Source organism: Belonocnema kinseyi, chromosome 9 (assembly GCF_010883055.1).
Source record: "Belonocnema kinseyi isolate 2016_QV_RU_SX_M_011 chromosome 9, B_treatae_v1, whole genome shotgun sequence".
Classification (NCBI taxonomy): domain Eukaryota; kingdom Metazoa; phylum Arthropoda; class Insecta; order Hymenoptera; family Cynipidae; genus Belonocnema; species Belonocnema kinseyi.
In genome coordinates this window covers 26,629,271-26,646,671 of record NC_046665.1, presented here as the reverse complement: position 1 = coordinate 26,646,671, position 17,401 = coordinate 26,629,271, and the positions used below count along the sequence as shown (strand labels likewise).

Genomic DNA, 17,401 nt, shown 5'->3' with positions numbered 1-17,401 from the left:
GGGAGCTCTTCTTAATATTTTGACACCAAAATCATGTCGATACACCTTACCGACTGCGAGTAAAGCCACCCACGCTTTAACTTGACAGACTGTAATATAATTCTTTAGTGCCTTAAGTGAACGGTACTCCTTTCTTTCAAAGGTTGGTTAAAGGTTTTGTTTTTGCAGTGAAATCTTGTATAGACCTTCTATAATATCTAGTGAGACCTAGAAATTGTTAAAGATTTTTGGGGTTTTTGGGCCTAGGCAAATTTCGCACGGCTTTAATTTTCCTATGGGCTCGTTTTCACTCTATCACTGTTACTTACACAGGCCCCCAAAAAAAGTTGTCTGCACGAGACACGTGATCAGGCTACCCTTATGGATTTGAGCCGCTGAATTTAAATATGGCTTCAAAATTTGTCCTACAAGGAAATAAAATGTCCTTTTGTCTCCTCCCTTCTTAAGAGTTTCATCGTCCATGATGGAAATGGAGGTAGGGTTTCTTTATGCTATTCGGATGCTGATTATTGGGATACGTGCATGCGATGTTGTTTGTCCTTGTATTTTATTAGTTGGTGATTCTTGTGTGTTGTCTGTAGGTAGTGGTTGCATTTCTTCTTCGTTATTAATGCTGTTTTGTTGGTTTTTCTTCTTGAACTTTTGCGTATTTTTATAATTATTTTTCTTCCCCACTATACTGTTATTATCATCATAAAAATGGATATTCCCGTGGATGTTCCTACTATAATGTGATTATCTCTTTTTTGAAAATATTGCTTTTGTTAAAATTGTGTAAATTGATACTCAATTTCATCCAAAGGTTTTCCATATTGCAATTCTTTCCAAATTTGGACTGGTTGTATTTCCAAGTCATTTGCTTGTAATTGTTTCTATTTTGGAAAGTTAAGCATAGTAGACGATATGTAGGTTATGTTCAAAGAAAATTCTGGGTCATATATATATATACTTCTTTATTTCTGCTCATTGCTATCCCTATCAATATGGTGTCTTTTGTTCTAACAATACATCCGCTTCCTAGTCGAATTATTCCAGAGTTTGAAATGTATCCTCTTTGTATTTTTCGATTGGGATTATACATTATCATAAGTTCTTGATTGTTTATTGAATGTAACCCAGCTTGAAGAGACGGTATTTGTGTCCAAATTAAGCTTCCAGGCAGGGTAATTCTTATATCACATTTTTGAAAGGATGTTGTTGAAGTATTGATTAACATGATGATTTCACAACATGAACTGGTTGAAGTTGAATGTATGGGTTGATTTTCATTGCAAATTGTGTTGTATTTTGTTTTTATACACGAATCTTGATATTCTTTATTTGCTAGGAAGAAACTCTGGTCATCAGAAGATAAGGCTACATATGGATGCAAGTCTTCCGCTTTGACATGTGTGCTAGGTAATGGGAATTCGTACCCGTTTGCTTCCTTATTTATTTCAGTTATAATTTGTTGTAATTGATTATTTGTTATTTGAGCTGGATGTACTTTCCTTTCTCTTGCTTTTATTACTATATTTATATTTTTTCTAAAGCATGAAGGGCATGATCGAGTTTGGCTTCTACCTGTCCTGTCCACTGCCTCATATCATTTAATTATATTAAGTTATTTAAAGTTTTTTCTTGCATTTTCATATTTTTCATTGTTCTGTCTACCAATATCTGTATTAATAATATTTCTTTAGTTCTTGTTTTTCATTCTTGATGCATTTCTTGAATTTCTGCCTTCACTATATGGGTCTGTTTCCCTAATATTTGACTTAAATTGTTCTGATTATCATATAGTACATTAATCATATTGGTGTATTCTTCTCCGTCTTCCGTAGTTAAGAGTCCAATGATTGGTCCTAAAAATGATCCTATGAATCCTAAAATAGGTGCTCGGCGTATCTGTATGGTTCTGATGTTTAATTTGTAAAATGTCCAGTTTTACTTGAGCTCTACAATCTTCTTGTACCAGTCTCTCCATGCACCTTCTGTAATCGTAATCGATGTTTTGTCTCATTTCCTTGGTGTGAAAATGCTGGGTTAAATTTTCGATGCCCAGAAATATGACTGTTCGCCAATAACTCCGTGTCAGTCGTATAAGTTCCAATTTTTCGTAAAATACTCCGGTATTTCCTTTTAAAGGTTGAACTTCGTACGGCAAGAGATTTCCAAGGGTAGTTGTGAACAGTAGGAATATTATTAATTCCCATAATGTATACCGTAGAGTGGATTTTGGCCATTCCATCTTTGTATCTATGAATAAAACTATGCTAATTTTTTTTTATATTGATTACGCCATCTGAATCTTTAAGAAAAGAAAAGAAAGAGCAATCATCAACTTCTCTTCATTTTCTTTTGTTTTCTTCCGTTTTCTTTGTTTTAATTCTTGTAATATTGTTGTGAATAGAGTGGGTGAGAAGGCAACTTCCAATTCCTCTCCCTTCTCTTTTGTTTGTTTTCTTTTGCTTGTTTATTGAAATCTTGTCTCTTTTCATTCCATCATTACAAAATATTGTGTTGGTTATTAATAAGTACATAAATGTTTATGAAGTTATGTGGTCACCTTTTTCGTTTGTTATAACATGTGATTTGCACAAGTAATAGAGAAACTTAGCGATATGTTTATTCTGAGATATCCGAGACGCCATTGGCAATATCATTTAGGGCAAAATTATAAAAATCTTCAGAACCCGTAGGTACCATACTTTTTCCAGCAGGTGTTTATTTCTTTTAAGTTATTTGGAACATTCTTGTATGGTATGCCCGGGCAAGTAACAATATTCCCAGGACAATATTCCCAAGAAAATGAAATTTTCTTGGGATTGAGTTTTTTCTTCGCTAAAGAAGTAAACTTTTTCTAACTCTGTTAATATTTTTTTTGCGGCGCTAAATTCTGCCTTTTAGAGTTTTGTTTCTCCATTACTTGTTTGTATAAACAAATTCCCATGTTTCACATATTCTAATACGCATTTCACATAAAATAATCTATCTTTAGATGGTTCCGTTGCCTTAACTTCGCTAAAAGCAGGGTTGGAAAAGTTGTATTCGGCACACAACTCTTCCAGGGGTTCTTTTGGAAATTTAAGGTCCTCAATTGCACCTTTGGGGCGAATTAATGAGGGATAAACATGGCCTTTGGCTAGTCGAGTCAGCAATATCGAGTTTGCTATTATGTAAAGGGATTTTCTATTATTATTAAATATTGTAGCAAGTTACCCATGAGCAAGTTTTAGTTTGTCTACATGTTTTTGAAAACGGGTCCCGCCCACTGTCTCTAGGATAGCCGGATGTTTGTCTAGCATAGCTGTAATTGTATAAGCCCCATGAATTTTGCTATCTAATTTGTTAGTTTTTGTTTCCCTTTTTACATATACTCTATCTCCTATTTCCCCAAAAAGGGTTTAATTTTCTATTGTATAGTTGTTTAGATTGGTACTTAGTACTAATTAAATTTCCGGCTGCTATGTTTTTTATTTCTGTTAATCGCGTGATTACTTCTTTTATATAGGGCCCATAGGTTTTCAGCTTTTCATACGACGGGAAAGGGCTGGGAGTGACCATTCGAATGATCTAAAATTTAGTTGCTTCCTGAATCGATGTGTTACAAGAAAACATGGCAAAAGGTAGTAACTTATCCCAATCCTCATAATAGTCCACGTATGATGGTATACAGTCGATTAATACTCAGAGCAGGGCACGAAATACCTCAACTATATTGCTGAAATATATGTATTTCAGCACCATGTATTTGAAATATATAACGGGGAAAATACAACTCAGCTGATGTGGCTCAAATGCAACTAGAAAGTACATACCAGTATTTTGAAATATTATTTGAAATACATGTTAGAATTGTATTATGTAGTTGAGGTATTTTGTGTATTTTCTTGAAAATACTTTCTAATATCAGCATATAAAAATTAGATTAAAAATCTCTGGAGTGTATAATAAGCAAAGGAATTTTATGATTAAAGAGTGGAAGTGCAAAAGAGGAACCAAGAGAGGAGAGTAGAGAGAAAGAGAGAGGAGAGAATGTTGATGGTCATGTATATGGTAGCGCTGCGCAGAACCATTATGTGGCACATTATGCTTCACATTAGAATTCTGTGATGCACCTAACTGCACAGTATAGTTATAAAACGCGCAGGATGCACAGTACAAAATAAATTTGAGGCGTGGGAATGAATATTACAATAAAGTGCATGGCACTAGAGGTCTGCGAAACGACAGACTGTGCCTACGCTGTTTTACATAATATTGCGCAGTAGTCTACTGTAGTGCTCAAAACTGCGCAACCGCGATATATGGTAAGTAAGACTGTGCTGTAGATACGAAATTAGGATGCGCATTATATTCTTGCAGTGCTTAAAGCTATGCGGTAGAGATTCACGTAATGTCAGGATGAGCAGTAGAATGTTGTTGGGTTTAATGTGTCATATTGCGCAGGAGCGACCTAAAATATGTATGGATGCGCACTACATATCTGCGAAACACCAGACTCTGCCAAACACTGCGCCATAGAGTCTTGCAGTGCTCACAACTGCGCAATAGAGACATATGTCAAGCAAGGATGCGAAGTAGATAATGATACCTATGACTGCGCAGTATTTATGCGCGATGAATGCAATGTGAAATTGACTTTCTCACTAACATATACTGCGCAGCAGATATCAACGATATGTAGAGATGAGCCATAGATATTTATTGAACGTACAACTGCGCAGTATACTTTTGTGGTAAATTAGGAGGCTAAGTAGAGTCCACTAGTGCCAAGGGCTACCTGGTAAAGCTTCATGTAATGCCAGAGTGAGCGCTAGAATTTTGTATTGTTTAGAGCGTAATGTTGCGCAGTAGAAACCTAAAATATTTGGGGGGATCCAAGTTATTTATGATTTAATGCGCACATCTGTGCATAACATACCTTCACTGCACATCACTGCGCATCACACATCTCTACTGCGCAGACCTGTTTATTATACACCTCTACTGTGCAGCCCTGTGAAGTACGCAACCGCAGGATTTCACCGAGAGCGGGTGCTAATCTGAAAAACTGCATCTGCTCTTAGCGAAATTAAGGTACAATTTTAGCCACAACCACGTCTCACGACTATAAGGTAGGTGGTATATATCAGCATCACAGAATATATACTTGAAGACTGTACTGTCTATGTGTATAAGCCATGTATCTCTAATGCGCACCGCTACACATCGGAGGTCCCCAAACCGCAGCCTTAACAACAGTGTATATCTACTGTGCAACCCAGAACGCAGTAGGCCTTTACTGCACACACGCGTGTACCACAAGTGCCTGCCGAGCACCCGTACGCTCTGCAGAGCCTACTGCGCATCTCTACGCACTGTAGATTTCTACTGCGCAATTCTATAGACTAGGGGACTCTAATGCGCAACCCTTAAGATTTTATGGTTCTAATGCGCAACACGCGTATTAAAGGACTCTACGATGTGATATGCAGCTATGCATATCACATAACTGCACTGCACAAGCATTCACATCACAAAACTATACTTTACATCCATGTGCATCGCAGAACTCTACTGCGCAGCAATGGACATCACAGAAGTATATTGCGCAGCCATGAACATCACAAAACTATAAGGCGCATCCATAATCATCACAGAAATCTATTGCGCAGCTATGCAAATCACACAACTCTAATGTGCAGCATAATATGTCACATAATGGTTCTGCGCATTGCTATGCACCGCATTGTAGGACCCCCCCCCCCAATTGATTTTCGCTTTTCTCTCTACCAACTCCTCTCCAAGTTCCTCTTAACAACCCTCCTCTCATGCCCATCGCCATTCTTTCCTATGTCTTTCTCCGTACTCTCTCCTCTTTTTGTTCCTCTTTTGCACTCCCACTCTTTGATCATAAAATTCCTTTTTTTATTATACACTCGAGGGGGTTTTAATCTAATTTTTGTATGCTGATATTAGAAAGTATTTTCAAGAAAATACGCAAAATACCTCAACTACATAATAAAATTCTAACATGTATTTCAAATAATATTTCAAAATACTGGTATGTATTTTCTAGTTGTATTTGAACTACATCAGCTAATTATATTTTCCCCGTGAGGTATTTTAAATGCATTTTATTTGAATGTAGCTTGTATTTCAGATACATCAAATACAATTTTTGTTAAATACTGCCCAGCTCTGTTAATATTGCAGCATGGCTTCTTTCTAACGATTCGTTTGATTGGGTTCGATAACCTGACGTGGTTATTTGGTGGATTTCGAAAAATTTTGACAATTTTCTTAGAATACTTCTTCTCAAAGAACTTCCTCGGTCCGTTAGTATGTCTTTTGGTGGTACGTATTGTGAAATTAAATATTTAGCCAGGGCACGGGCTATTGTTGTTGCAGTTATATCTGGCATGGGGACTGCAACGCAATATTTCGATCAATTATCTTGCATTGTAAGGATATGTCGATTTCCGGTTGGAGTTATGGGCAATGGTCCGAGAGTGTCGAGCGCCACTTTATCGTAGGTATCTGTGTATTTGTGATAATCATGGGCTCGTGAGTATTTGCGTGAATAATTTTTTGCTTTTGACAAGTGCTACATGTTCGCTGTTTTCGAAAATTTCCTTAAAAATGCATGACATTTCGCTTCTTGACAATTGGTCAGTTTAATCTGCTTGATTTGAGATTCTGGAAGAGCGTATATTTTCTCTTTCCAAGACTACCCGCAAATTTTGCAGTTTTATTTTTAAATTTCCATTTTTTGAGGGGTCAAAGCAATTTTTCTTTATAATAACCGTATACATCATATAACGTCCTCGAGGCTTTAATAGGACCTGACCTAGTTTGGGTCGTATTTCTTTTATTTCTGAAGGATCAATGGCTTTAATGTCTATTAGTAGACGCACTATTGATGAGACAAGCTCGTAGTCTTCGGCAAGAAAATGCACGTCCTAACCTCTTCATCATCAGAATGCAGTGGATCAGATGACGATTCAGAGGCGAGCACTGTTGAAATTGAAGAACACAGTCAAGCCAATGACGGGGAATATGAAAGATGATGATGATGACGATGGGATTTAGATGACAGGAGAGGCACATATGAAGGAAGATCATATGGATGTGAATGGTAAGTTTGAGAAGGTTTACAATCTTTTTTTAAATTTTGCATTTATTCTTCAGTTTATCTAAAACTTTTACTCGGGTGAACCCAGTTATACATCATAGCCACGGACTAAGTCAAGTACCTGATGCGATTAGGATATTATAAGTCAATCCAATGCGATGTTTGAAATCTCCTGCGATGATGTTGTGGGTATACAATTACGACTGGCCGCTAGCGTTGAAGGTGACAACATTCACCTCTGGATGCTTTCTTAGAGCAACCATCTGTCACTCTACAGGTTTTTAATCGCTTGCTTTCTGATGGTCAAGAAAGTTTCTTACGATGCGACAGGTTTTTAATAAAGCCGCCTTCTGAGCTGCTGCCAATACCCTACTGACTCCTAAATGTTCAAGTTGTTCAGTGAATCTTGCGTGCAAATTGCCTGTAGCCGAAATCACAATGAGATGTATAGATGCATGATTCACATTCCACCATATGGTCTTCACTTCATGCCGGGATGTAATGATCCGTTTGGATAGTAACATCTTTACTATGCCATCTTCACCTTCCAAAACGGGCACTGGAATGTATCTATAGAAAGGCATCCTTTCTTTTAAGAGTCCTAGGTTTAGGGCAAGTTGTTGATGTATAATGCCCGCTACATAATTATGTCTGTGCGTATATTCTCTCTGAACCATTGCGCGACAGCCATCAATAATCTACTCGATGGATTCGTTGGTATCTCCACCTAATCGGCACCGGTCAACCACGTCCTGATGTAACACGCGTTTGCGATAATTCCTGGTGCTCAGTTTATTTGAAATGTTTTCACAGGCTTAAGATGGTTACGGCCCAATATTTCGAAAGCATTTTTGTTAGAGTTGGATCTTTATTTGATTATTTTGCACAGGGCTGTGCCGGTATATATCATCAGTTATGGACGCATTTATATAATGCAATCAAGTGATCTGATGAGAACGGTCTGCTCGATATATTATACAAAGCCTCGTTTTTACCCCATAATTGATGGACTGGGTAGCAGTAAAGTACACGATGGGGGGACCTACAACTTTAGGTAGGTTCCCAACCACCAGAACCTCGGTGAATTTGGTTTTCATGCATTTAAATTAAAGCAGACTAAAAACAAATGTAATTGCGGATGGAATGGTGGCCGGTCATTTCGTCGCAAAAAACGTTTCAGATTGAATTTCCATCTTACACAGTGAAAATACACATTTTTCAAAAAGGTTTAAAAAAACACAATTATTTCACTATTTCATGTAATTTTCAATGCATTGTAAGCATAGATAAACTTTCATTAACGTATTTAGTGACCAATTTTATCCAGTCTATGCAGAGAATATGAATAATAGGTGATTGGAATTGAAATACGAATTCTAACTTAACGTTTAGAACAACTTTTTAAATAGTAAATATTTCATGCATAAATTGAAACAAATTTACTTTGAGGTCATTTTTTTCTTTAAAATAAGGTAATTTAAGTTTATAATATATTGAAAATCACAATAAATAATACATTGTTTTTATTTAGAAAAATATTTCTATGAAAAATGTATTTTTCACTGTATAAGTTGTAAATTCTATCTAAAAACCTGTTATTATGATAAAGACTTACTTTTATTATCCAATAAATACTTTAAACTTCACTAAAAAAATTGTTAAAACACTTTTGTGTGCAAATTAAATTACATCTTTGAAATCTAACCTATTCTTTCTAGTTCGAATTTCTGTCTAAAATCGATTTCTTGTTTTTTATTGAGAAAAATGGTTTATGTGATGTCGCAATTCTCATTATCATAAGTTTATTTTATTTTGTTTAAGTTTAAACATGATGTTTATTATATCAGGTTTACAAATACAAGTAATATTCAGAAGTTACAATCAAAATCAGCATTTATTGGATCATCAGCTGCAACAGAGACAAATGATTGAAGACCAGGTTCTGAATAAATTTCATCAGCAGCAATTTTTTAATTCAGAGCCGTTGGAGGTGGATCAGCATATACAAGCAGGCGGTGCACAAACAGGTAGGAGAGAGAGCTTTTTTGATATTAAATGGGATAAGTCACGTTATTTTAACAGCTCTGATGATTATGTTAGTCTAAAAATTAACTCTGACTTTTTTGCTAAAGGTGCTGATGGTTTTTCCTTTCACCCAGCACGTGATTTATGTTTCGAGGTCCTTTGGGACCTTATTTTTTAAATTCCTCAAAGTAATGAAGAGTTCAAACTAGATAATTCCTTTATTTCCCCTTTGAATACTGTCCAAGGTATACGTGGTTCTACGAGGGTATTAAAGAAAGGTCAAGTTTGAAAATCCAAAATAGCGATAATCTATGTCTTCCGCGTTCTATTGTGACTGCTTGTGTATACTAAGAGCGGGTACAATTCGCAGCGGATCGTTGCATGCAAAATGCGAAAGTGAAAATAACAGCCACTAAGCTAGTTCTTAAATCGGGTGTGACGATCCCTGAAGCCGGTAACACGTTGATTTCAAATGTAGGACAAAAGGTACGACATAGTTTATACATAATGTTTTATCCAAATAAGAATCACTTTGAGCTAATTTGCTGCTTAAAAGCAGCTGCAGTTAACCGAGAGTTCTGAATCCCATGCAATACAAGTTATGCCAATCCAGCCACTCATCGATGGTCAAATAAATGTAGCTAGTATCAGTCATTACTCCCTTGCCAATCTGTGGGAAAAATAGTGAAGGGTAATTCACAAGAAATTAAATGCAATTTGTGTCATCGCTTTTTCTTCAATATTAGCTGTCTAAGCAAGCATAGTGCAAAATTTTCCTATTCCGGTGGAAAAAGTATATGTTCTGCTTTACAGATTTGTAAAGCATGCTTGAGGGTAGTTTATTTTTATAAAACTATAGAGCATCAATGCCGAACATTTTACTTTAAAAATTATAGGTGCATACGTGAGTATCACCACGAATCTTACATGCCCCTGGTTAAGGAGCGTCTCTCTAATTCCTCGAAGCGAATCAGATTTGTATTCTATGATTAAGAAAAACGTCAAACGAAAACGCTTCCAGGGGATAATTCGGTAAACATACGTGAGCTGAACCTCTGTGTAGCTCAAAAAGTCTGCTCGGGCTGTTTACTGAACGAAAATATTAATGATTCTTGTAAATATTGTGGTGTCCGACAGTTAGTATTCAAAGGGGATGAACTTATACAGGATTTTACAGAGCATGTAACACACGAGGGGAAACAGTTTAGTCAGACAATTTGCATTGCACACAATGCGAAAGGGTTTGATTTACAATTTATTCTTAGATACCTAGTAGAGGTTAAAGGTACTAGAATCCGTCCGAAAGTGACATTGAATGGTACCAAAATCATGCACATGCAGGTCGGGGATTTTAAATTCGTAGCTAGCTCGAACTATATGCCTATGCCTTTGAGTACTCTCCCCAAAACATTTTGTCTCACTGGTGAGCATTCGAAGAAAGGTAGAAATAAATGTGAAGAAAGAAATATAGGTCCTTTCCGACCGGTTGAGGATTACTCTCCAGATACCATGACTATTGAGACTCGTAAAGAATTTAGTATGTGGTACGATGCATGTAAAAACGACTATATTTTTGATTTTTAAACAGAAATACTAGAGTATAGTGTGAGCGATATGACAATACTTCGTTGCGCCTGTGTCGCATATGAAACAATTTTTTTTAATGTGGTAATGTATGTCCTTTTGCTTAAACCATTGGTATTATACCGAATGGTGGATACAGAAGAGCTAATAAGCAGTCCGTAAAAGACATTGTATGGTTATTATTGATAGAACGAGAAATTGGGGTAGAAATCCAACACGCAGCAAGGTCTCGTGAATTCCGTCTACCAGAGGCACTATTTGACGGGTACTATATAGATGGTGATGAAAAGCGCCACGAGTGAAAAAATTCGAAAAGACGACTACATAATCACCGAAATATGAGAGTTTAAATATAACAAACAGAAGAAAAATTCACCCGGTAAAAATTCATCCCTTGCTCCACCAGGATGCGTTAAATCCACGTGAAGCGTTTTTCGTAGGACGTACGGGAAATGCAATGTGCTATTATAAAATTAAAAATAATGAAAATATCCGATACATCGATGTTTGCTCTTTATATCCATTTATTTCGAAAATAGGGAAATTTCTTGTAGGTCACTCGAAAATTTATGTCGGGGATGAGGAATTTAGTGGTCTAGCTGGTCCAAATTACATGAATTTGCATCAGATTGACGGATTGATCAAATGCCGTGTGCTTCCTTCACGACATTGATTTCATCCCGTGTTACCTGTGCGAGTGCATGGGAAACTCTTATTCCCGCTTTGCCACGCGTGTTGTGCGTCTATGAGTCGAACTGAATGCACTCATGACGATGCGAAGGGTGAACTGGAGCTAACCTGGGTTTTAGATAAGCTGAAAAAAGCCATGGAGTTAAATTATAGTTTAACACATATTTCAGAGATATGGAAATATCAGGTTACGCAATACGATACATCCTGAATAGATTTCAAAAAACCCTGGTTTACGTTTTGTTGCAAAACTTTGCCTCAACTTTTGTTGCGGTAAATTCGGACAAAGACAGAATTTACTGCAAGCGGAGGTTATTAGGGAGCGTAAACAGTTGATGAGGTTGCTTACTAATCCAGAGTTGGAACTCCATGAAATTGTCCCCGTAAATAATGATTTTTTATATGCCTCTTGGTCGTATAGAGACGAAGTTAGGCTAAAGATGTTTGAGTACCTGTATCAATTAGATCGACACGTTTTGTACTACGATACAGACTCATGCATTTACATATGTCATAAAAATGTATCCGAGTACAATCCGCCCGTGGGTCGATTACTGGAACAGATGATGGATGAGTTGGAAGTTTACGGTAAGGGGAGCTATATTGATACTTTTGTATCTGGTAACCCTAAATTTTACGCGAACAACGTAACCTTTCCAGATAGAAAATCTCACCAAGTTTGCAAAATTAAGGGGATAACTCTAAATTACAAAAATTCACAAGTTTTCAATTTTGAAACCATTTGAGATATGGTAGTTAGCAATGTTTCTCCTATTTCATTCTCATTAAGAGCAATTTGCCGAACGAAACTTCACGATGTGGTAACTAGGACGGAGAAAAAAATATGTAAACCGGCGAATAGTAAAAGAAGATTGTTTGAGAATTACGAATCCTTACCTTACGGTTATATCGAAGAGGGCCAAAATAAAGAAAATTCAGAATAGTTTGACTTGACTAGTTTGTTTGTTTTTCTGTAGAAAATAACCTGTGAAACTATGTATAAAATCTTTCTCTCCACATGCATGTGTAATGAAGGGATGGATTGTAAGACTTCAGCTGGAAGAACATGTATGTATATTCGAATAATCAGTTGTTTAAACATAAAATTGTATAATTAACACTTTTTCATATTTCAGTTAACTGGGATGTGCATGCGCAACCTTATTGACACGTAGCTGGTCGACCTGCGGCCCCTATACGTCCCTCTGTACGTGTTAGATGTACATATTCCAGCATGTCCTGCGGCAATACCAATTGCACAGGCTCTGATGGCACGGCCACCGCCACCTGACATTCAGCCAATACAGGGCCTATGGCAAATAGCCTCTGGCAAATGGCCTCTGGCAAATTGCCTATAGCAAATAGCCTATCCGCATGAGGACAGACCGCCTCTGGTTTTTTACTGAGGCTATTTGTACATAACTTGTTGGAAATAATGTAAAACCAATATTATTATTCTTCAATAATTGTTTTTATGATTAAAAAAAATATCCAGGTATTTACATTTAATTGATGTTTAACCCTTAGAATTTATAAATCACATTACATTTCTTCAATTAAAAACATAAATTGAAAAATAGTTTCAACAGGAAGAAAATAAAATATTTGTAATGAAAGAAGCAGCAGTAGCATTATGAGTAAATTTTATTTAATATCAACATCAGTGATCAAACTAAAAGGTAAGTATATATTTTAAATTTAATTCAAAAAGACTCTCCCCGGAAGCGCGGGCGGGCTGGCTGGCGGACTCGGATCGCGGGCGCTGAAAATTAGCTTATAGCAACGTTATCGCATCGCGTCGGCCAGGGTTATAAGCTCAATACCCTGGTCATTGCAACCAGGCCTAAAAGCTTATTCGCCTGGGTGCCATGAGCGCGTGGGGAAATATGAGTTTATTGACTTACATTTTGATTTAATTTTTCCATCACAATTTTACTATTACCTTTAAGACAGTAAAAATTAGATAAAAGGGGATTATACTGTATGGTTTTTTTATTCTTCAACATGGATCCAAAATCGAAACATCCATTTACGTCTATGATATTTGGTCCAACGGGTTGCGGTAAAACAGTTTTTGTGACAAAATGTCTTCAAAATATTAATTTAATGTACGATGTTGTATTTTCCCGCATAATTTTATATTATTCAGAATGGCAGTCATTCTATAAAGAGTACGAGGAGAGAGTTGAATTTCATGAAGATTTACCGCAAGCATCAGACTATAGCAATAGTCCTCGATCCAAACTTGAAATTATAGACGATCTTATACGTAAATCGTAAAATGACACAGTCGTCGGTTTTTTCACCAAGGGAAGTCATCAAAAAAATTTGAGTGTGATCTTTATGTAACAAAATATTTTTCACCAGGTGCATGATCATCTAGATATTTCCTTAAACGCAAATTACGTTGTAGTATTTAAAAACCCAAGACACCAGGTGCAAATTCAACATCTCGCAAGACAAGTATACCTCCTTCTGGATTAAAGAAAATCTACCCCTGACAACTGTAGATATAGAACTTGTATATTTCCATCAGATTCATATCAATACGTTTACGTACCAGCAAGGTGTATAAAAGCAGGATCATCCATCAGAAAAAATAGTGTACAAAAGTTACACGCTCTCTATCATTTGGATACAGATCAGCGACGCACTGTTTTAAAAAAAGCTAACCCACAACTCGTTAAAAGTATCTGTGATTGCGCATTGAATATTTTACATAGAAAAGTTTCTCTAAAACAAACTGAGGAGCAGAAATTAAAAAAATACAGATAAGCATCAAGAAAACTAGTGTCACCACGCGGTTCATGGGACAGTAAAAAACTCTCTATTGTGCAAAAAGGAGAGAAATTTTTACCACTTTTTCTAGCACCAGTCCTTGGTACCCTCTTTTCCAGCATGTTTTCGTCTTCATAATTATTTGTCATATTTACTCAAATGGAAGATTCTAAGAAAACGGTACTTGTATCAAAAGATAGAGTCGAGCAAATTAAGCTCCACTCTTACCCACAACAACAAAAATAACAACACATATTTACCAATTTTGTTACCTCAAAAACACCTGGAAATTTTATTTTAATTTTAATTTTCAATTTTATTTTAATTTTTTTAAATGAAACAATTGGAAGACATATATTATGACCCTTCGTATGAGGCTTCTTACGCGGGTGTAGAAAAGATTGCTAAGTCGACGCGGAAAAATATTTCACGTAAGCAAGTAATTCACAGATATTCAGTTCCCACGATCATTTCTACATGTGAGAGGTGAATCCAGCATAGAAAATCGTATCTCAATTGTGCCGAAATCAACTTTAGAGAAAATAGGCATAATTAAAAAATCTACAATTGAAAGTGTTCGAGTAAACGAGCCTGGTAGTGTCGATTTAGCAATATCCGAAAAGGCTGACAAACCACGCGAAAATAATACCATTTCAGCTCATGACGGTTTTAAACTTGTACTGTTTAAAGGAAAGTGGAAACGCCTAATTACATCATTCTTTCCACCGGGAGTTTAGTCACAAATGGATGACCTCATATATGCTATAAATAATACTCCCGAAATAAATAAGCATGTAGATGTTAAACAAGAAAAGAGACACAATCATTATGTAATAAAGGAGAAAATTTTTAAAGAGTATTGTAAGATTACGGTTCGTCACTTTCTCTTAATCAGCGAAAAGATATCTCAAATTCTAGGTTTTAGACCTCATACACTTTCATCTATCGATGCATATATGGCACACCATCCACCAGGTTTATCAAATGGTATACCAAATAAACTTTTTGTCTATTGTGATCTATGCGAACCACGTATCACTGGAAATGTTAAAACACCACTCTTACGTGTCCTACCAGTGGATACGAAAGATTATATTTTTGGATTAACATAGGTGACAAATTTTGCAACGCCTCATTATATTCCTATACTTCATACTTCATTCCGTACAATCGAAATATATATAAGGGACTATTTCGGAATTGCTGTACCATTGCATGGTATAGGTAGCTTTCTTGGTGGCCTATTTCGAAGAGCTTTACCCTTTCTCATACGTGGGGCAAGAGTAGTTGGGAAAGAAGCACTGCGCCATGGAATGAATGTTCTTGATAATGTGGAACGTAACATACCATTTGAACAAGCTATAAAACACGACTCAATAAGACTGGAAAGAAATTGAAGAGACGAGCCATGAAAAAATTGAAAGCCTGATGAATGGATCGGGATATAAATTGACTGGGAAGAGGAATAATCTTCATTCGTTCGGTGTTCGCAGCATGTTGAATATCGCGGGAAAACCTCTTCCATGTAATAAAAAGGGCGGAAAACAGGAAGAGGCGGAAGAGTAAAACGGTAGTCAAGAGAAAGAAAAGTACACAATCTAAGAGAAAAGTACGATCCAAAAATTTAAAAAGATCGATAATTGACATTTTTGGAAACAAGGGAAAAATGTCATTGTTACACTCACACTCGTGTGAGTGCATGAAATCGGAACTGGATCTCTTTTCCTTACCTCCAACACAAACATCTATAGAGGGCTCTCAATGGGTACACTGTAAGCCAGTTTCATCTCTCACAGATGACTCACTAATTGAGTTTGTAGTTCCAGGTCAGGGGGATGAGTACATTGATCTTGCACATACACTTCTAAGTGTAAGAGAAAAATTAATCACTCCTGAAGAAACTGTAGAAAACACTTCTAGTGTAGAATCCGCTGGTCCTATCAACAATTTACTGCATTCCATGTTTAACCAGTTAGATGTAGATTTTAACCAGAAGCGTATCTCGTCACTATGCAATGCATATGTATACAGAGCGTATATTGAATCTCTGCTCGGCTAAGGGCCAGCAGCGAAAAAAAATCATCTCACATCAGCATTACGGCTTGGCGATACAGCAGGTAAAATGGAGGACCTCGCAACAAAAATACAGTGTCTCGTCGATCGACGACTTATAATGGGTGAAGTAGGGAACATTGATCTGATTAGTCATTTGCAAAGTTATGTTTTTAATCAGGATAAATTTCTCTTGAGTTTTGTTGAATTTACAGTTCAACTGGTGCGTTATAAGGATGCTTTTTGTCTTATGGATCCTACTCAACAGGCTGATCTCCATATTGAAGAAGCATCTCTTCTTATTCGGCTTGCAAAAATTAGCCCTGGAATTCTGCTTACACACGCAAAAGCTCTTTCTCAAGGTACGGCCAAGTACCCATTCACCAGAGTAGAGGTTAAAACAATCGCAATTCATTCTGGTGTTCAAAGTGAAACTCTCGGTAATGTTATACTCGGACAACTACCTAAAAGACAATCATTGGATTTGTCAAAAATAACGCATTCAAGGGTGATCGTGGTAAAAACCCCTTTAACATTTTAATATCAATCATTTTTCTCTCTACGTGGACGGTATGCAAATCCCGTCAAATCCTTTGCAAGCAGATTTCTCAAAAGGAAATATATACACTTATACTTATCGTACTCTGTTTTCTGGAACCAGAATTACTTTTCTTAAGAATGAGGAAAATAATATTGATCGTTTTGATTACGCGAATGGATATTGCCTCTTTATATGTGGTCTTACTCCTGATCTTTCTGCAAATTGTTAATCACACTATAATCTCGTTAAACATGACAGCCTTCGCATTGAACTCCGTGTAGAAGAAACACTACAACAAACTATCAATTGTATAGGCTACACAAGATACAACAATGTGTTGGAAATTGACGCGCCCAGGTAGGTTATAGTAGATTACAGCGGTTAAAACCTGCACAGACCTGCGTAAACCTGTTTACCAGAATCGAAAGTGGCGGTTGTTTCTGTTGATCATAAATACATAGCTCATTGGATCCGTTGGACCACCATATCTCTTCTCTGAAGTTCCTGCATGTTCAAAATCACAAAACAATTAGCAAACCTATCACTATAATGGAATTGAAAGGTTCGAAGGAGATATCTGAACAATTCTATGAAACTGCTCCATTGGCTTCGAAGACAACGACCGGAAGAAA

At 36.6% G+C, this 17,401-nt stretch overlaps 2 protein-coding genes across 2 annotated transcripts in view; both read left to right on the top strand.

The window, feature by feature from the left end:
* LOC117180040 overlaps nt 1-12,872 on the top strand; it is a 20,479-nt gene extending 7,607 nt beyond the window's left edge. The window contains exons 3-4 of the mRNA XM_033372337.1: nt 8,947-9,126; nt 12,535-12,872. Of these exons, the coding sequence (XP_033228228.1) occupies nt 8,947-9,126; nt 12,535-12,566 (212 nt within the window). The 3' untranslated portion in view covers nt 12,567-12,872. The remainder of the gene's footprint in view (nt 1-8,946; nt 9,127-12,534) is intronic.
* A 2,970-nt stretch (nt 12,873-15,842) lies between these two features.
* Nucleotides 15,843-16,235, top strand: LOC117180451 (uncharacterized protein F54H12.2-like). Its single transcript, XM_033372950.1, has one exon. It carries the CDS (start codon nt 15,843-15,845, stop codon nt 16,233-16,235), a length of 393 nt encoding a protein of 130 aa, XP_033228841.1.
* Nucleotides 16,236-17,401: the final 1,166 nt, after the last annotated feature.

What these genes read in the sequence shown, in the direction of transcription:
- LOC117180451 (XM_033372950.1), top strand. Translation starts at nt 15,843, where the DNA reads ATGTCATTGTTACACTCACACTCGTGTGAGTGCATGAAATCGGAACTG.